Source organism: Malaclemys terrapin, chromosome 4, assembly GCF_027887155.1.
Source record: "Malaclemys terrapin pileata isolate rMalTer1 chromosome 4, rMalTer1.hap1, whole genome shotgun sequence".
In the NCBI taxonomy this organism is placed as follows: domain Eukaryota; kingdom Metazoa; phylum Chordata; order Testudines; family Emydidae; genus Malaclemys; species Malaclemys terrapin.
Genome location: NC_071508.1, coordinates 39306846 through 39328154, shown reverse-complemented (window position 1 = coordinate 39328154; position 21309 = coordinate 39306846). Strand labels below are relative to the sequence as shown.

Sequence of the window (21309 nt, the reverse complement as noted above, 5' to 3'; positions counted from 1 at the left end):
TACAGCTAAGTAACAACATAATAACAATAAAAATAACAGCAGTGTGGAAGTAAAACGCTGGCATGATATTTTGTCTGCGTGGTTAAAAAGTGTAATGAGTCTGGATTTTATGGGAACTGGAGCTATATAAATACCTTAGGATAGATGGAAGGTTAGGGAAAAAGGTAATTTAGGTAGAAATTAACAATAGAATAATTCTCAGGCCACTTTACTACATAGGGCTCCCCTTGGCTGCAGGAGGAGTTTTGCCCCGGAGTAGGACTGAGACAATATAAATGGATTTTCACTCAATCGAATGAGTGATCAGTGTTTCGTTCCGTTTGTGTGAATGTGGTGGGTAAAGCGGACCCCAAGTGTGCTTGCGCTAGCCCCGTTACTGCCTCGGGAGATGTGGGGATACGATGCCGTGGAGCACGGATGAAGATCTCGGAAAGAGCTGGAGGGTTTTGCCGCAGCTTTGTTACAGTCACCGTGTGTGTCCCCGTGGGAACACTTGTCCGGGGGGGGGGGGGGCGGGGGACTCTCGCCGCGGAGCTGCTGCCCCCCGAGGCAACTCTGGCTCCCCCATGGGGAAAGGGAAGAGCCCCAGGTCGCGGCACAGGGGACTCCTGGGACTGACACAGGGCAGGTAGCAGCGAGCTAGCTGCAGGAGAAGGGGATTTACTGTGGGATGAAGCTGTACAACGCCCCCTCTCCTCCCGAGGGCTCGTCCGCCCATCGGCCCACGTGGCTGGCGGCCACCCTCGCTGCTCCAGCAGGAGCTGCCGCCCCAGCCCTTTCCATCAGCCAGCAGCGCTCAGCGGCTCCTGTAGCCCTGGCACCTGCCGTGGCCCCCTCCGCCGCTCCCGGGGGCGCTGGCTGGGGTCACGGGGTGCAGCCCCCTGCCCGGCTTGGAGCGCGCCTGGGAGCCGGCGGCCGCGCCCCACCTCTGCAATCAGCTGGCGGGGGGAGACACGCGGGCAGCTCCGCCTTCCAGGCTCACTCGCGTGCGGCCGGGGCCGCTGCCGGCAGCGCGGGGAGGGAAAAGTTGCGTCTGCGGGGCAGGGACTTCTCCGGGCGCGGGAACTCTGCGGGGAGGAGGCGTCGCGCCGGGCTGCTGCCGCCGCCTTAGCCCGGGGACCGGAGGAAGGGGCCGGGCTGATTTGCCTGCAGCCGGGCGCCGTGAGCCCCGCCGGTGCACAGACCCCGCACGCAGCTCCGCGGGCTGGGGGGACCCCATGAGCCTCTCCCGGCCGGAGCTGCTCCTTGGCCCGGCGGCTGCGGCGGGGGGGTGCCCCGGGACGGGCGGGCTGTCATGCCGGGCAACGGCAGCGGGGAGCTGGGCAACGCCACCGCGCCGGGAGCGGCGCCCGGCTACAACTTCGCCGCCTTGATCTTCGGCGTCTCGCTCATCCTCTGCGTCCTGGGCGGGAACCTGCTGGTCTGCCTGAGCGTCTGCTCCGAGCGCGCCCTCAAGACCACCACCAACTACTTCATCGTCAGCCTGGCCGTGGCCGACCTGCTGCTGGCCCTGCTCGTCCTGCCCCTCTACGTCTACTCCGAGGTGAGTCAGAGCCTCCTCCAGCCGGCTGCCCGCCGGGGACCTCTGCGCGGCACAGAGCCCGGGCACCCTGGCTTGTGCCCCCTGGGTGCTTCCCGTTCCCAGCCACCTTGCGCCTCCACTGGGTCCCTGGGTTTGTAACTGCTGCATCCCCTCTCCCAGCCCTGCTAGTGCGGCCAGACTGAGCCTCGCAGCTCTTCTGACTGGGCTCTGCGGCTTGAGCTACGTCCACACTGCAAAATGACAGGGCTTGGACCCCAGTCACAGCTGGAATTTGGAATGATCCCCCTAGAAGCTGGGGCCTGAGTGCTTGCTGTCTCAAGTCAGCTTGATATGTATGTGTGTGTGTGTGTGTGTGTGTGGGGGGGGGGGGGGTTGGGATCAAACCTGAGTCAGAGCCCAGGCCTGATGTGCAGTGCAGACATAGCCTCCAGGGCTAGTTCCACCAGGCTGGGGTTAGGGATTGTTTTGCCCCTAGGGTCGTGTTTATTTGTTTAGGGTTCCAAATCAAAAGGAAAACACCATTTCCTGAGCCTCTTTCAAGATGTGTCCATTCTGCCCCGCTGAAATGCAAGGTCAGGCGCATGGATATGAAATTTCTCAGCAACTGGAGTGAGGATCTGGCTGTAGATATTTGGATGGACGATTATTATTTTGGTTGCATGAGTGGTGGCTGGTTTTGCGGAATGTTTGACATCCGTGTCTGTAGGAGAAATCGCCTAGTGGTAGCCCAGCCAAAAATACTTTCAGAGAGTAACTTTTCTGCTCTGTGTGGGGCTTGAGAATGAAGGGTAGCAAATGTGGAACAGACTGAATGTCAGGCCTGTGTTAATTAGAAACTCTGATACAGCACATGCCTGATACTATTACGTTATCTCAACAGAACTGTTATGATTAAAAAGAGCCCTTATTTTCCTAAGCTTCCTTGTAGCATACGCAAGAAAGATAAGCTATAGAGCTGGGATGTTTTTGCCTTGCAGGTGTGAATAGAAATAGTTATCCTGCAGTAAAGCTCATCAAAGTCAATTAGGGTGACTAAATGTCCTGATTTTATAGGGACAGTCCCAGTTTTTGGGTCTTTTTCTTATATAGGCTCCTATTACCCCCACCCCCATCCCGATTTTTCACATTTGCTGTCTGGTCACCCTAAAGGCAATGGAAAGACTCCCACAGCCCATAAAAGTCAATGCTCGGGCACTCAAGCTAGTGTTTGGATGTGCCCAAATCGTTTGAGAGGCAGCAGTTTTTTGCTCTGAGGGTGCATGTTGTGGGGGAGGGCAGCCCAGAGAGAATTGCTGGAAGGCCCAGCAGGGCTTGGAGACATGAGTAAGGCCAGGAAGCCCAGGTTAAAGTGATCAAGCAGCCGCGTCCTCCCCCCCCCCCCCCCCCGAGTTGTCTGAAATCCCTGAGGACACAGCACACGGTGTGAGAACACTTTTGTGCTCCCACATGCGCACACACGAGTGAGAGACACAGAGGCTTTACTGAGGGATTATAGGATTAGCATGGGGCTGGAGGAGAAGGGTTAAAGTGGGGGTTAGGAGAGCTGGACAGGTTGGGACAGACATTGAGGGTGTTGGGAAAACTGGAGGTTGCAGGCAAGGAGACACTGCCATCCAGCACCTGACCATGCTGGATCTGTCGTATATCACGAGGAAAATCAGGGAAAGGAGGCAGGAAGCTCAGAGTTCGGGGTGCCCTTATCTTCCTTGCAACGTCCATGGAACGCTGAGCACTTTCTCTGATCTTCCTGAGGCAAGGGTCATTCAGAAGTGCAAGCTCAGCTGCAAAGCCATCCAGCACCAGTGTGAGCTCGTGACACTCACCTAGAAGAGCCCCGTGCTCTGCTTCCCAGACAGCGTCACTGCAGATCAGATTGTTAAAGGTATCTAGGCATTGCTTCACTCATTGTTGCAATGCCTAACTGATTTAGGAACCTAAATCTAATCTTCAAAAGGGATTTAGGCATTTAGGAGCCTAAATTCTAATGACAGCTGATAACTGATTTAGGAGTCTAGATCCTATGTGTTGTAATGCTGAGCACAGCAATGACTAAATACCTTTAAAAATCTGGGCCTAAGTGATTTAGCCTTTTAAGTGCCATTTCAAAACTGATTTAGGACCCTAAGTCCCATTGACTTTCAATGAGGTTTAGGTTCCTGAGTGCTTAAGTCACTTTTGAAAATGGGACTTCGTTGTCTAGGTTAGGTCTTGCAATGCTGAATGGAGCAGCTCCTAAATACAACTAAAAATTTGGGCCTGTAGCACTCCACCATCTTGCCACAGTGTCTTTGCAAAGGACCATTAGAGATACTGCTTGCACCTGCCAGTTTGCCGCTTGTGTGTGTGCAAGTGCATAGATGACTTCCTAACTACTATGACCCACAGGGTTACATGAGCACGAGTTTCCTTGTGGATTGGCGGAGCCCAACACCAACTACAGCAGGAACTGTATGCTGCAGAGAGCTTCCTTTCTGTACTGGGCATTGTAGATGGCATAATGAAGTGCAATGTGTGTGTTTGGGGGGCAGGAGGGAGTGCGGATGGACGACTGACACAATGCAGCCTCTAGGAAATACACCTATTCCTTGAATAGCATGGCTGTATGTAATGCAAACCTTGTGTTGACAGCTGTGATGGTTGGATACCCATAGATTCTAGGACTGGAAGGGACCTTGAGAGGTCATCGAGTACACTCCCCTGCCCTCATGGCAGGACCAAATACTGTCTAGACCATCCCTAATAGACATTTATCCAACCTACTCTTAAATATCTCCAGAGACGGAGATTCCACAACCTCCCTAGGCAATTTATTCCAGTGTTTAACCACCCTGACAGTTAGGAACTTTTTCCTAATGTCCAACCTAAACCTCCCTTGCTGCAGTTTAAGCCCATTGCTTCTTGTTCTATCCTTAGAGGCTAAGGTGAACACGTTTTCTCCCTCCTCCTTATGACACCCTTTTAGATACCTGAAAACTGCTATCATGTCCCCTCTCAGTCTTCTCTTTTCCAAACTAAACAAACCCAATTCTTTCAGCCTTCCTTCATAGGTCATGTTCTCAAGACCTTTAATCATTCTTGTTGCTCTTCTCTGGACCCTCTCCAATTTCTCCACATCTTTCTTGAAATGCGGTGCCCAGAACTGGACACAATACTCCAGTTGAGGCCTAACCAGCGCAGAGTAGAGCGGAAGAATGACTTCTCGTGTCTTGCTCACAACACACCTGTTAATGCATCCCAGAATCATGTTTGCTTTTTTTGCAACAGCATCACACTGTTGACTCATATTTAGCTTGTGGTCCACTATAACCCCTAGATCCCTTTCTGCCGTACTCCTTCCTAGACAGTCTCTTCCCATTCTGTATGTGTGATCACTTTTTTCCTTCCTAAGTGGATCACTTTGCATTTGTCTTTGTTAAACTTCATCCTATTTACCTCAGACCTTTCCCCCAATTTGTCCAGAACCTTTTGTGGTTTGAGCATTGGCCTGCTAAACCCAGGGTTGTGAGTTCAATCCTTGAGGGGGCCACTTAGGGATCTGGGCCAAAATCAGTACTTGGTCCTGCTAGTGAAGGCAGGGGGCTGGACTCGATGACCTTTCAAGGTCCCTTTCAGTTCTAGGAGATAGGATATCTCCATTAATTTATTTATTTATTTAAGCAGTTGCAATCCCTCCCAGTTTGGTATCATCTGCAAACTTAATAAGCGTACTTTCTATGCCAATATCTAAGTCGTTGATGAAGATATTGAACAGAGCCAGTCCTAACACAGACCCCTGCGGAACCCCACTTGTTATCCCTACAGAATCATGCCTTTACTTGTATGCTCTGCCATTGTCACCTCCTTTGTTCACTCAATTTACAGCCTGAACCCTGAGCTTCATGTTGGTGAGTGGGTCTGTGAGCACCTACCAGCTCATTCTCAGGGGGTATGTGTGTCACTTCTATAATTGTGGTCTCAGTTTCTGGAGCTGGGATTTCTCTGGCTCCCTCATCCTCTCTGTAGTCTTCCCCATTACCTGTGCCAGCCCCAGATGCTGTGCACTGAACCCCCACCAAAGTTGCCTGAAAATAGCTTGGCTCTTACACTATAGATCTAGGCCTCATTAGCATGTACAATGTGCTAGTTTACATATGTCTGTGAATCTAGAAGGCATTTCCATTCAGCCTAGAGTACCGGGGGAATTTCCTTGCGTTGGATGCACTTGAAAATCCCATGAGTGCTGGACACTGACAACTTGGGTGAAGCCAAATACCCGTTTTGAAAATTCCCCAGCTCCCATGTGAGCCCCTCGATGGGGACCCCAGTAACTAGTTGTGCTTCCGCAAGCTTTTGAAAATGTTGATGCTTCATGGGTGCTGACCATCCTCAAATCAATATCACCATTTAAAATCAGGTTGGAGTTTGTTAGAAGTGTCCCTTATCTGTCTCTTGCTGCATTCCTACAGCATTTGAAAGCAGCATGGGAAAACTGTTTGTTTTAATATTACATTAAAAAATCAGTGACCACCCTTTTCCTATCCACACATCCAGTCTAATTTCAGAGGCTTTTCTAGCAATTCATGTGCCGGTGCGAACACCAGACTGTTCCAGCAGGCTACAGGTGTCTCATTGCTGAAGTATGTTAAGTGACTTTTTGGGATGAGTGTGTAACATCTAGATATAGGGAGAACAGCAGCAGAACTGAAACAGCAGAGCATCATAGAGCAGCAAGGTTTTTAGAATCTCTTTGGCTGGGCTGGAAGTACTTGGACAGCTAGGGCACACACTAGTGGGAGCAGGTTTTCCAAGAAAAACCTTCACCCACATTCTGTTTTCAAAGTTTACTTTGTTGTCTGAGTGCTCAAAGGGGCTTTTGAAAAGTCCCCACTACTACTTGTTCAAGAGGTGACCCCAAGTCTTCTGCCTCCCAGACCCCTGCTCTAAATTAGTGATCATGTTGTCTCACATTCAGAATATGGCCTTGTCTACATGCAAATTTGCACCAGTTTAAAAAGACAACTTTCATTAAACTGGGTCAATTTAATAGGGCTCGTCTATGTTATATTATCACAGCCAGACATCCGTGCATCTAGAGGTTTGTTTCTTACATTATCTTGCTGGGTTACAGTTACATGGGGGATGGTGTGAGAATGAATATGGGGTGCTTGATTTTCAGTGCTTGATTTCCCCGCCCCCCTCTGTTTCAGTCCAGGTCAATTCAAACTGCCCCACCAAAGTGGGCCAAGTTATGCTTAGTTATATGCTGGAGTAAATCATGGCAGTAACCCATTGAAATCAGTGGTGTTACACTGATGTAAATCCAGGAGTAACAGTTCAAGTTTTGGCTGAGTAGGTTTTGTGTAGTGAGGAAAACATCAAATCTAAGAATCCCACACTTTGGAGTGGAGATTAAAAATTGGATCTGAATCTTTCAGCTCAGATACCTCACTTGCCATAGAAACTAATGCTCTCATGGTCTTTCTTTGTTTCACATGTCACTTAGGGAAGGAAAGGTGAGCAGACACTGCTGCAGGTCAGAGAGATGAGGCGGTGGAGTGTGAAGCAATTATCACTATCTATCTGTTTTTAAAATTCAGTAGCTTTCTCTTGCCTCCAGTGTAAATTCTATTGGTATTTGATGTGTGGTGACACCAGCATGCAATAGTTTGAATTTAGATCGTGCCTCCATCCCATGCAGCGATGAGTGAATCATCAGTGGTTAGCTGAGACAGCCCTCCTGAGAGGTTTTATGCCTTTTGTTCGGTGGGAGCAGAAACACAAATCTCCCTTTTATCTAAATAAATCAGTGTGGATTCCCCACCCTCAACAGGACAGGCCTGAGCAACTTGCAGTTTCTTGTTGAAATGCAGGAACCTCTTATTTCAGATTTTTAGAGGCATTAGTGGTTCTGTGGATAATGTGGTTGAGGTTTACAGCGCTGACTAAAAGATTTAGACACAACTGGGGGTGAAATCCTGGTCCGACTAAGTCAGTGGGAGTTTTGCCGTTGTCTTCAGTGGGTTTCATCTGTGACTCCCGTAATTCTTCCTTTCTCCCACCTCTGTGATATATTTAAAGCAGGAATTCTCTCGCGATGTGCCTGTTTAGTGCCTAGCACAACGGGGCCCTAAACTCAGTTGAGGCTTCTGGCTGTTACAACAACAACAATAAATCAAAAGAGCTAGTTGAGGTTGTTGACATAGGCTGTGTTTCTGTATCTCAAACACAACTTTCTTTATTACAACTAAAACTCTAGTCCTCAAGAGAGGATTAAGGATGTTGCACATATTGACTGAGTGAAGTTAGTCCCTATGCTCAATTTGATGGCATGTCTCCGTTTGTCTTTAACACGATAACTTTTGCGAACCACATCTGATCAATCCCAGAGTTTCAGGGAATGAAGCACTGAAGCCTATTGATTTTGATGAGAACTGGAAAAGCCATTTTCACTCTTTTTTAGCATAATTGCACCAGTTGCTGTGATGAGCCCACCAGCCATTGCCATGGGAACCACCTCATGAAGCATTTCTAGGTGAAATCACAGGGATGAGGTCAGGTGGGTGTGGTCTTGGGCAGAGCCCCAGGAGAAACAAGGCAGGGCATCCCCAAGTCTTAGCCTGTTGGCTTGGTGAGATGGAGGATGCAGATGGATTTTGGGTTTGTTGAGACCCAGCTGCTCCAGAGAGAGCAGGGTCAGTGTGTGCAGCTTGGGGAGACCATTCCCTGGGTAAGAGCCTGACCAGGAGATTGTGGGAGTGGTTGGGCCGGTTGCAGCTATGTGACTGAGCGAACCCAGGAAGAGAGAGGGCACCAGCTGTTAGTCCTTCCCTTTTAATCTGGGGGTGGGTAGAAAGGTACTTTGGAAGGGGGAGAAAAAGGAGACACACATACCTGGCATGGGGTAGGGGTTGAATGGGGAACCCTAGTATGGGGGAGCAGAAAATGGGGGGGGACACATGGAGCCCCTGACATAAGGCAGGGTGTGTGTGCTACTTAGCGTATGCACAACGTGCCTCAGGCAGCGTGTGACCAGGATTCATCACTGTATTTGGTCCGCTGGGTGGATCATTAACTTCCTCGGCTCAGGCTGAGTACTGACGGGGAGTGCAGGGCCGGTGCTACCATTAAGGCAAACTAGGCGGTTGCCTAGGGCGCCAAGATTTGGGGGCACCAAAGAGTGGTGCCCCCCAATTTTTTTTTTACAGCGTTCCTGGGCTGGACTGCTGGCGGCGCACTGACATGTGCGGCTCAGACTCCCTCTCCCAGCGCAGCGGCCGCTCCACTTCTCCCGCCTCCCAGGCTTGCGGCGCCAATCAGCTGTTTGGCGCCGCAAGCCTGTGAGGGGAGGAGAATTAGAGCAGGGGCAGCATGCTCGGGGAGGAGGAGGAGCAGAGGCGAGCTGCGGTGGGGAGCTGCCACACGGCTCCGGGGAGGGGGGAGGCGGGCGCCTCAGGGTGGGGGGGGAGCTGCCGCGGGGGGGGCGTGCCTCAGGGTGGGGGGGCGGGGAGCTGCTGCAGGGCTGCGGGGGGGGGGGGGGGGGCGCAAGGTGGAAGTTTTGCCTAGGGTGCAAAACTTCCTTGCGCCGGCCCTGGGGGAGTGCGACGGGAATGCTGATCCAAGACCCCTGGGGGGGGGAAGGGGAGGTGTATAAAGAATGGAAAGTACTACTTTTAAATTGTGCGTTTAAATGAAGGTGTATTCATCATTTCTTGAATTTTACACTTTGCTACCTATATCATACCACAAACAAAACTGATATCTATAAAGACTAAGTGACAATCCAAATGCTGTTGATGTGAAACTCCTCCTTAGTGAGCTGCCAGTGAGTGCCATGGAAGACTTTGGACTTGCATCTGAAGAAGTGAGGTTCTTACCCACGAAAGCTTATGCTCCCAATACTTCTGTTAGTCTTAAAGGTGCCACAGGACCCTCTGTTGCTAGTTACAGTAAAGCTGTTTCTTAGAACAAGTTTAGGGGAAATAACCTTGTTCTGAGAAATAGCTTAACCATTTTAGCAGAAATATATATAAAAAAATCAGCTCAAATAGTTTGTCTAGCCGAGTTAGAAACACTGAAGATGGGGTCTTATAATGTTAAGGTTGCCTAGCTTTCCTACCTGTGCTCTTTATAATAACTGAGAAAAGAAAAGATTGATGTAACGGTGGTGAGCGGTAAAGGTTTTATGGCCAGGAGTTTGGGATGACTGCATTATTCATAGTTGGCGAAATGTGGTGTTTTTTCAGTAATGTCGAGAGGCCATGTGACACAGAGGTCCATTGGTGGTTCACTATTCTGTGTCAGCAACTCTTGTAAGGCCTGACATACTCACTAAACCTAACACACTGTTGTCATGATATTTACCCAAAAGATGGCATGTAATATATCGTTGGAAAACTACAAACTCACTGATCATTAATATTCTTGCATGATGTATGTATGGTAAACCCATAAAGGACTTTATAGATTAGGGGTCGACAACCTGTAGCACGCGGGCTGATTTTTAGTGGCACGCTGCTGCCAGTCGGGCTCCCAGCTGCCGGCCCCGCTCAGCCCGCTGCTGGCTTGAATTATGGAACCCCAGACCAGCAGCGGGATGAGCACCCATTAATTTGGTGACCCCTAGTTCTTGTATTATGAAAAGGCATAAATAACATTTCCTTACTTACTTTCTCCACACCAGTCATGATTTTATAGACCTCTGTCATATCCCCCTCCCTTAGTCATCTCTTTTCTAAGCTGAAAAGTCCCATTCTTATTAATCTCTCCTCATACGGAAGCTGTTCCATACCCCTAATCATTTTTGTCACCCTTTTCTGAACCTTTTCCCATTCCAATATATCTTTTTTGAGATGGGGCGACCACATCTGCACACAGTATTCAAGATGTGGGCATTCCATGGATTTATATAGAGGCAATACGATATTTTCTGTCTTCTTATCTATCCTTTTCTTAATGATTCCCAACATTGTTTGCTTTTTTGACTGCCACTGCACACTGAATAGATGTTTTCAGTGAACTATCCACAATGGCGCCAAGATCTTTCTTGAGTGGTAACAGCTAGTTTAGACCCCATCGTTTTATATGTATAGTTAGGATTATGTTTTCCAATGTGCATTACTTTGCATTTATCAACATAGAATTTCATCTGCCATTTTGTTGCCCAGTAACCCAGTTTTGTGAGATCCCTTTGTAGCTCTTCGCAGTCTGCTTTGGACTTAACTGTCTTGAGTAGTTCTATCTTATACTTGGTATCACTTAAACCTATGGCTCTTTGTTTAATAAACTTATTTTCTTTCTATTATAAAACAATACAGTGTTGTGTTTGGTCCAGCTGCAGTTAAATTAATGAGCTGCAGAGTATTGTCTCTTTAAAGGAACAATGAAGAAGGTTCTTTCTGTGACTGATCCAGGAGAGGGCTGTACACTACAGGACAGATGGTTTGGGGGAAGGTCAGAACTGGGAGGGTATTGGGGTCATCCTGTAAAAAGTAACTGGGCGGTGGAAGCCAGGGTGTGACCTGCATGCTTGTAAAGCTGGCTGTTAGTGTCAGGGCTGTGAGCCACAGTAACAATAGCATGTAAGGCAGTGGTCACCAACTGGTAGATCACTGAGACTAAGATCCACTGTCAGAGGCTCCACCATCAACCAGTCAATCATAGGGTTGCCAACCCTCCTGCAGCCAAACCGGGAGATCGGCTGCTAACAGTCCAGCGGCGCGGTAGGGCTAAGGCAGGCCCTGGCCCTGCGCCACTCCTGGAAGTGGACGGCATGTCCGGCAGCAGCTCCTGGGAGGGAAGGGTCTCCGCATGCTGCCCTCGCCTGTAGGCACCAGCCCCCGCAGCTCCCATTGGCAGAATGGTCAATTGTACCTAGATCCCATAGGCTCAGTCCAGTCCCTTAATCACACAACTATCCTTCTCCTTGTAAGAGTTCTACAGGTTGTTGTAAAGCTCTGCCAATAAAACCTTCATTCCACCACTTGTATCTGTCTCACGTTGTTTCAGAAAAGAATTATTTTAGACATTGGAGGGGGGTGGTTGTTGTTGTTGTTGTTTTTAAGCTTTTTGAATCCCCACCCCGCATACTCTACTTTTCCTGTCGGATTTACCTGCCTTAGCACCATGAGTCAACTCTTGAGAGCTTTGCAAGAGAGAACAACACTCTGTAACTAACTGAGTGGAGACGCTTCTAGAGTAAGTTTTCTATAAATCCTAATGTTGTGACACAAGGTTTGATATCTTGCAACTGACCAGGGCTAGAAGCCTTATCCTGATGGACAGGAGCGGGAAATGCCAGCTCCCCAGTGGGATAAAGCATTCATTTCTCACCCTAATGGCTCATGAGATAGTGGATCTTAGATTATTGCCTGTCCGTCAGACACCTCAGACCAGTAGTCTTAGGGGTGGAAGGGACTCATTTCTATGTCAGGTTAATTCTGTCAGGCAGAGGTGGATTAGCGGGCAGAGTGCTGGAGAAGTGTCAGAGTTGTGCAGGACAAATGCAGTTGATCATATGTATATAACTATCTCATACATGGGAACTGTATGTTACATATGTGTACTGTACATGCATACATCTTGAACATGGGTACACACACCTGGGGCTACATGCTCTGGGAGTTTTATGGCAAAATATGGTCACGAACACGCTTCAGTGAACACATTTTTAAACCCCACTTAGCTACTGGTGTAGGCAATGGAAGAGATGTTTAAAAGCAAGTTAGCCAGTCGTGGTCAACCTATGAGCGACCGTTTTATACATGGAAGGGGTTGCTTTGCCTTTCAAATGACTTTCCTTGCATATGTACCTAGGGCCCAAATCTGCAGTCCTCACCCAGATCTATCTCCCATGGCTTCACCAGGAACTGCACCTCAGTAAAAGCTGGGGGTGAGGTCCTGGGGAAAGAACCACACAGTGTCCTCCTCCTGCTGGGGTGACAACCCCCAAACAGCTGGCTGGAAGTAAGGCCATGGGGAGAGTGTGGAGTGTCCCCAGGGATCCCAAAGATACTTCAGAGGGAGCCACACTGCCCATCGCTGGGGGTGGGGGGGACAAGGCGTAGGTGTCTGCACCTCTGGAGGGCTGGCGACACAGTCAGTGTGGGACACTGTTCCGCTGGAGGCAGGGTAGCAGTTAAGAGCCCAGAGCTGCAAAGCTTTGGGGGCAGGATGGGGGGGGGGCTTCCCATAATATTGATAGGCTCAGAGTTTCTTACCCAATAAAGTCTGGGTGAGGCTGCAAAGAATCTCTTGTACCCCTGCTTCATCTGCACCCTACCCAGCTTTGATCTCTAAACACCTGACTCCCCAAAGCGCAAATGGAGGGGCTTCTGCATTTCCTCTGAGGGATGGGGATGTGACATCTCGGGTCTGCCCAACCTTCAGCTGAAATGAATGGGAGCTTTACCCAGTGCCTGGGGCAGGAGCAGGACTGGACGCATGCTGTACCAGTGTAACGTATCACGCACCCTGTGATAGTTTTTCTTAATCCACGCTGAGCGACCACGCTTTGAGACAGATCTGAACCAGGAAATGGTACCGGCAAGCAGATTTGTGTGGCTTGGTTACGTAAATTACTTTGTCTCTTAGCTCTTTGTAATTGATTAAGGAGGAAAGGAGAAGATTTTCAGCGGATCTGCTAAACTTAACATGCTCCGACTACAGGTCATCAGTTTTGGAGCCAATGCATTTCTGGGTCTTTGGGGTGATACTTGGGACAAAGTACTTCTCAACCATTTATTACCTATTCCTTTAGACTGGGGTTACATACTGTGGGTTTCTGTATGGTATAAAAGAGCATCTTGCTTGGTATGTGTGTCATGTGCGTTTGTTCACATATTAGAGAACTTTTCTCCTGAAGTCCTAGATGAAAAATGAGAGCACTTCCCTCCAGTATTTCCATGGCTGTTTGGAGACCTGTATTCTTTCACTGATAACACTTAAAGATTCTATCGGAATAATGCAGTCTTAATAGGGCAAACAAATTCATTCATCCCTAGAATTATAAGGATATTTATAATCTGGAGCCAGAATGGTTCTGAGGTGGTGGTGAAGACTAGTGATTGTAGTCCAAAGCCTAGATTTTAGAAGTGACTATATTTGGGGTGCCTCAGTTTGAGTCCCCAACCTGAGACAACTTAAAGGGGCCTGATTATTCAGAAAGTGTTGAGCCCTCGCCTTCTGAAAGTCAAGCCCCTTCAAGGTGTCTCAAGTTGGACAGCTGAAGATTAACTAGTCACTTAAAAAAAAAAAAAAAAAAAAACTTGGCTGCAAAGATTAGACATGAGAGAGCACCTTGGGCATATTGCTGGTGGTCCTTGTTTCTTCCAGCCAACTTGCTCTTCCTTCAGTCCTGTAAGAGGCTGGTTCTGGTTGATACTTTTCTGAGGAAAGAGAATGTCTTCTGATGTGCAGTGCAAAATATCTGTCTTCTAAAGTGAACAGTTTGTTCGGGTTAGTCAATGAGTGAGCTCCAGCAGTGGGTGCCCCAGTGCATCTGGCATGTAAACCGGAAATTCTTAGAATCTCAGATCCTGTAAATTACACCTTCACAAGGATCGTGTATAAATCATTTTACTGGTGTAACTTTTGCAATGGTCCTTTAGGCTGTGAGGATGTCAGTCTCTCTCTCTCTCTCAACGCGACTTACTGCAGTCACCATATTGCTAGTCAAAGAGGACTAGAGGCAGCTCCTTTCAGAATCCGTCAGTGCTGCTCCTTATTCATCCAGAGGGGCCACTGTTATGTAGTGCAGGACATCTTGGGTTAGGGCCACGAAGGGGACTTAGACTCAGCATTGCCATGCCTGACGTTTAGGTGCCCTGCCAAGTGGCAAATCTGTAGCCCTGAGCTAAGCACCCAGGCTGCCTATGCGTTACGCGCCTAAGAATGGGAGTCAGAAAAACTAGCATGCTGAGTGGGGAGCCACCTAAGCTAGTCAGGAGGAAATGCCATGGTGAGGTGTGTGGCCTACGCCCCTCCTCTCCAAGGGAGTTAGGTGCCTAAGTGCAGGCTTGAAGGGGGTCATATCCCTCCATGTTAGATTCACAGTCATGAACCCTCCCCGTGAGTTAGGTGACTAAGCCAGGTCATCCCTTTCTTGCAAACAATGATGGGCCAGAGAGAGTGAGTGACTCTATAGCCCAGTGGTTGGGGCACTCACCTAGGACACCCAGATTCCAGTTCCTGCTTCAATGACTATTTAATTGTGTCTATATAAAGTGGAACAGCTTCAACAGGAGAGATTGAGAAAGACCCACCCCAGAATATCCTATAGCCCGGTGGTTACAGCACTCACCCGAGAAATGGGAGTTCAAGTCCCTGCTCCCAGTCACGCAGAGTGGGAACTTACATCTGTCTCTCCTTTGCCCTGGGTAAGGGATAGAATCATTGGGATAAAGGGATAAGGGGGGCAGCATCACCACCTCAGGCTCCTGCCAGATCAGGCCGTGCGGACGAGTTGGGTGAGGAAATGCCTACTGGGAGGATCCCACCGGGACTTCGATGCTGAGCTGTGTTGGGTGGCGTCAGGATTTGGGCAGCTTTGTGAACACCCTCTGGCAGAAATGTAGGCACCTCTAGGGCTAGGCAGCAGCTGAGTGGGGGTTCTGAGGATCTAAATTTTGACTTAGACACCTAAAGTGGCAGTTGGGCACTTAATCCCTCTGTGAATCTAGCCCTTTATTTCCTCCTCCTCCCCCTCCTTTACTTCTTCTGTTAGCCCAGCAAGCAAGCCACCAGGAGTCCAGCCTGGGCCTCCCACCTGGCAAGGCAGAGTAAAGCGTCTCAGCCCTGGGGCTGACACAAGTACCTTCATTCTCTCCCCCCACCCCCATTTCATTAGCGTTGCTGCTTCTCATTGGCTAGCCAGTGTGGGATTGCTCCTGAAATTAGGGTTCATGTTTGTTCATGAGAAGGCACATTCACAGAGATCAATCCGGCTCTCTTCAGAGAGGAGTCTCGGATCCAAGAGATCAAGGTAATCTGAGTTGTTTTCCTGTCTCATGATTTGTTGTAGGATCTTGGGGTGGCTGCACATGATACAACAGCAGCTGGTGTTCTGATAGGAGTTGCCAGATTGGATTAGACCTGTGGTCCATCTAGTCCAGTGTCTTGTTTCTGACTGTGGTCAGCACCAGATGCTTCAGAGGAAGTTTTGATATAGTCATAATTTGAGTCTTAAGGCCAGAGGGGACCACTGTGATCATCTAGTCTGGTCTCCTTTATAGCACAGGCTCTAAAACCTCCCTGGAAAAAAAGGTGCGAGAAACCCCATACTGGATCATTATGGAAGACCCTGCCCATAAATAAAGCTTCTTCCTAACCCCAGTCAACTAGAGATTGACTTATGCCTTGAAGCATCTAGTTTTATGTGCCTTCCAATACTCCAGACTGTCTGTCAAAATGAATCCTGCAGTGTGCATCACCTCTGCCAAACACAGACTTATGGCTGTCCATCTTCTAAGAAGTGATGTTAAGACAACTAAAGCTCTTTGAATAGGGACTAGTTTAATAGACTAGTTAATTAGCCTGGCGTCTCATGAGCCTTCAGCAGGCTGGTTATTGATGCAACTCTTGCAAGAGCTGTGCAAACCATACCTAGAGAATTTTGTAAGACCTACTGTATGGTATTTGGGGGGGGGGGGAGGTGGCGGCTGGGGGAACCCACTTCTACATTGAGTTCCATTATCTGCTCTGCGTGAAGAGAATGTTCACTAGAAAGATATCCAGCTTTGGCAGAAATTCTGCCAACGTTTCCCATGGAAAAAACAGAACACTTTTCCCCGTTAAAAAGCAGAAAATAAAACTGGGTGGAAACTAAGTTGCCTTTGAGCACTATTTAAGGGAAGCCTAAGCCATATAAGATCTTTAAAGCTTTACACTGTGTACCTTGACAGGCTAATCTCCTGCAATCTACTGTAATTAGGTAGCAATTCATCACATGACCTAGTGAAGCCAGTTCTGTCTATTAATTCCAAGTCAGTCAAGTATCCAAGAGGCAGTTGGGTGCCTTAGCTAATGCAGCCAGAGGGTCATGCTGCATGGCAACAAGTCATCCTTAAATGCTGCTAATACCACATGGAAAACAGACTTTTTCTATTTCGAAGTGATTCTCCTTCATATTTTCTCTCTCCTTCTCTGTTGGAGACTAGAGAGGAACTAAAACCCCAGGCTGAGACCTTTCAGAAGTGACTAGCGATTTTGGGTCCCCAACTTGAGGTGCCTTAAAGGGGTCTGATTTTCAGAAAGTGCTGAGCACCTGCCCTTTGAGATTCAGGTCCCTCTAAAGCTGGGCATCCCAAAAATGAGGTGCCCAAAACTCACAGGGACTTTTGAAAATCTTGGCCCTCAGATCCAAACTTCCTATTTTTCTAATAGTCAGACCCACTCCCCCCCCCCCCCCCCCCCAGGACCTGAATGTGGCAATACTTGAGGGTTTGACGTTGAGAACTGAATCAAAACACTTTCCAACACCACAAGGTGTTTGTATTTGGCCAGTTCTAGAGAGAGGTTCAAAATGTTAAGTCTGATCTGAACCTTGATCTGGCTCCAAGGTTCTGGTCAGGGTGTTTGCACAAAAATAACCATTTCCCTGGAGTCCATCTGGTCCTACTCAGCAGAAATCACAACCTTGCACTGACATCACAACTGGTTGCTATTAATCCTCGTGCAGCTCCCTTCCCTTGTAAAGTATGTGTTTGGGAAGGATTCTGAATACAGTAGAACCTTGAGTTTGCAAAGAACTCAGGGGACACCTACAATGTTAATAAAATCAAAGCTCTGATGGGAACTAGACTTTGAAACCTATCACTTCTAAAGAGAGCAGGGTTCTTACGTGTGCAAAATCTTAAACCTAACTTCATGGATCATCCTTCTAACTAGAGCAAGGGAAGGAAAGTTGTCAGAACTTGGGATGGAGGCATTTTGGATTAAACAATTCCTTAAACTGAGTTAATAAAATCGAAGTTTTACAGCAGATGTTTGTTGATTGTTTTCCATGGGGCATCAGCATCTCTTTAACTTTGCAGGAAGATCTGAGAAATGGCAATGTAGTATTTCTTTGGTCTGAGGCTTACTGGGTTGCCTGAATGAGACTTGCCCAGTGACAGCAAGCAGCTTCAAACTGGGGATTTCCCTGCCTCTCTTTTAAACTTTGTCCCTTCCTATTCTGGGGGACTCGAAGGGATATGGTATTAATGTCGTTGCTTCTGTTGAAAAGGATGGTGCATGAGCATAGGGTTTAGACTTTCACACATCAAAGCTCAGCTCAGAGATGAAGGGATTCAAAGTTTAGTTCCCATTGTTTGTATTTATAGTGGCACTCACCAAGATCGGGGGCATCTGTCTGGAGAATGGGGGAACCAGAGCATTACTGTCACAAATCATAATTTGGTTGCTGGTTTGCTCCTGGGGCAGCAGAACTATGCTGCCAGTTATACAGGGCTTGTGGTTAAACCACAGTTTGACCCCAGAGAAAGGGACGACTAAGCATCAGTAAAAGTGGCAAAATCTGACTCGGGGAAGGTGGGTGCTCACTCTGGAGCAAGATTTTCATGATATAAATTGTAATTCCCCTCGAGCTTCTGTCACATGCAGTGGAGGCCAGGGTGCAAGGTGCATTGGTCCATTAGATACTAGTGTATATATTTTTATATAATATATATATATATATTTTAAGGACATTTTTACAAAAAGTATTTACTTGGATGGCCCCTTGCCTACCCCCTCCATGACTGAAGATGTTTGTGCTTTACCAAAAAACAGCCCAGTTTCTCCTTCCGACCCCTGTCCATGGTCTGGGACACACATCTTGTAAATGACCTGCAATGTTGCAGAATCAGCCTTGAGATTTCACTGAAGGATGGACAAAGAGAGGGGGAGAAGGGTTGGGAAGGAGCAGAATTTTGTTCAGATATACAGAGTATATACAGCAATTGGCATACGTGCCAGTCTGGCTCCGAGATAGCCTATTACTGTGCTGGGAAGGATTCCCTGGTGCGAAAGACCCCCTCTATAGCAAACAACGGGCAAGACTGAGTGTGTACTTTCAGCCCTGAGCAAGGGAAAGCATGAAGCTCTGCCACCCCAGAAAGCCAAAGTGATTCCAAGTCTCAGTTCCCTTTGAGCCTGCTTGCCGCCTTGCATCCAGTCTTCTCCACCTCCGGCCCTGCCCACATCCTCACCTGAAATTGGGTGACCAGACGTCCCGATTTTATCGGGACTGTCCCGATATTTGCTTCTTTGTCCTGCGTCCCATCCCATATTTGGTTGGGACACTGAACAAACAAGAAATTTTGCCCTCCTGGAGGGACTCTCGCGCCCCCCCTCCACCTCGGCTCTGCCCCCTCCTTCCCCCATTGGCTCCCTCCCCAAATCCCCGCCTTGGCCCCGCCTCTTCCCCAACCACGTGGCATTCCTCCTCCCTCCCAGGCTTGCAGCTGCATGGCAGCGCAAGCCTGGAGGGAGGGAGGGGGTGGTGGTGGCGGCACCTGGATCCTGGAGCTAGTGAGTCAGCTCCAGCACCTGGGCACCGGGCGGGCGGGCAAAGAAGGGCTGGCAAAGGAGGGAGGAAGATGGGGGGGGGGGCTCAGCTCTGAGCCCCCCGCCGTGCCAGAGGGCTCCTGCCTGGCCCCCAGGCCGCTGCACATGGAGGACCCGGGGCCGGGAGCGCAGCGGGGAGGCTGCTCCAGCCCTGCAGCCTGCGGGGCAGCGCGGTGGGGTCCGGGCGGGGGCAGCACAGAGCGGGCCAAATCCCCGCTGCTGCCGGGGAGCCCTGCACCTCTCCCTCCCGCTCTCGGCTGTGTTCCCCTGCCCGCCCCCCGCGTCCCGATTATTTTATCTCTCTGATCTGGTCACCCTAACCTGAAAGGAGTGTCAGACATGAAGCAGCTGCTCTGTCTGCCCGCTCCTGGGCCAGCCCTGCACAATCACACAGCAGGAGGAACCTTATGCCCCCTGACTTCCTTGCACAGCCGTGCAGGGCTCAGTCACAATCATTGAAGCTAGAGCTGAAAGAGGCCTATTGGTTCACCCAACCTCTCTCTCTACCAGATTGTTCCTGTGATATTCCCGAGGAAGCTGGGAGTCTCAGGTTTCAGTGAAATGGTTTTCTTTAACAACCCCACCAACGACATAAGGGATGAGGCCTGGTCTTACAGAGAGAGCTCCTAACCTGATCCAAGTCACTCTCTAGCCAGCCTCCCTCCCATGAGATACCTGCACTGTCGCCAGGATGGTGCTGTCCCGTAGTTCCTGATGCTGTCTATTTTGTTCACCTGTCCCAAGCAATGGAGTCTCTGCCACTTGCCTGGGAAAACCGTTCCACATGCTAAAATATCTCCGTGCCAGGAAGCTGTTCCTGATATCCAGTCTAAATTCCTTCCTTTCTGAGCAGCATTCCATTGCTCCTCGTTCTACCCTTGCGTATCCTGCTAAACAACTCCTCTTCATCTCCCAGGCACATATAGATTCTTAGCATGTCTCAACGGTGTTTAGCTCTTTCCTTAAATATTTAGCTCTTTATCTTCCCCCAGACACTATCTCTAGCTCTTCAGCTCCCACGATCATTTTTGTTGCTGTTTTCTCACCTCCCTCCAGTTCCATCAATATCTTCCTGCTAATGCAGTAACTGAATCAGATATTCAGGCAGCCACTGCACCAGGGCTGTATAAGAGAGTGACTGTTACTCCTCAGCTCGGCTATGGGATGTTTCCGCAGTATAATAAGTGGACAAGCGGCTGTGCCCTAGCAAATGTCATCATTAACAGCGCTCCATGAGATTTGTGTAACTCTGTGCTGTTTTCAGCTCACATCATCCGCTTCTCCAGCCACACTCGGGTCTCAAAATGCCATTGGCTCACCTGCAATGGGAAGTGCAACTAGGACACTCAAATGTTACTGAGTGGGTAATTAGGTGTCGTATGGAAATAGTTGGGCACCAAATATTCAGCCTCTGTGCTGATGTTAGCCACGCAGTCAATGTGGACTTCCAGACTTCAGTCTGCACTTAGGCTCAGTGCCTGTGGGGACTAGCTCGCAGATTCTGACTGCATCTGAAAGCATAAACGTCCCCAGGTGAGGATGAAAATTGGGCAGGGACTGTGCTTTGCTTTAGGTTTGTACAGCACCTAGCACACACGTGTGCACTACTGGAAGCAAATAACGGTCATGGAGAGCAGGGAACTTCTGGAGATTGCAGCCCTGATTCTGGTCTCAGACTGGTGTAATTCCATCAACCATCAGTGGAGTTACTCCTGATTTAGGGCTTCAATGGGAGTCTTTTCGATATATTCCAATGGCATTGGATCAGGCCCTTATACTGGTCAGTGAGATCAGAATCAGTTCTGCCTGGAGATATGGGGCCTAAGTGAGAGATTACTGGTCAAAATAACCTGGCCCCCTGAGAGAGAGGAGCAGGTGCAATGGGTGTGAAGATAAGGAATAAGATTATTGGAGCTGGGGCATTGGCAGCTCTACCCTAGCACAGTCAGGCCTGGTCTACACTGGCGGGGGGGGGGGGGGGGGAATCGATCTAAGATATGCAACTTCAGCTACGAGAATAGCATAGCTGAAGTCAATGTATCTTAGATCGAATTAAAATTACTTACTTCGCGGCGCGGGATTGAAGGCTGCGGCTCCCCTGTCGACTTTGCTTCCGCCTCTCGCTGAGCTGGAGTTCAGCAGTCGACGGGAGAGCGATCAGGGATTGATTTATCGTGACTACACTACACACGATAAATCGATCCCCGATAGATCAATTGCTACCCGCCGATCCGGTGGGTAGTGTA

At 49.0% G+C, this 21309-nt stretch overlaps 1 protein-coding gene across 1 annotated transcript in view; it reads left to right on the top strand.

Annotated features, from left to right (window-relative positions):
• The first annotated feature begins 809 nt into the window (after window positions 1-809).
• DRD4 (dopamine receptor D4) overlaps window positions 810-21309 on the top strand; it is a 33551-nt gene continuing 13051 nt past the window's right edge. The window contains exon 1 of the mRNA XM_054028577.1: window positions 810-1543. Within this exon, the coding sequence (XP_053884552.1) occupies window positions 1295-1543 (249 nt within the window). The 5' untranslated portion in view covers window positions 810-1294. The remainder of the gene's footprint in view (window positions 1544-21309) is intronic.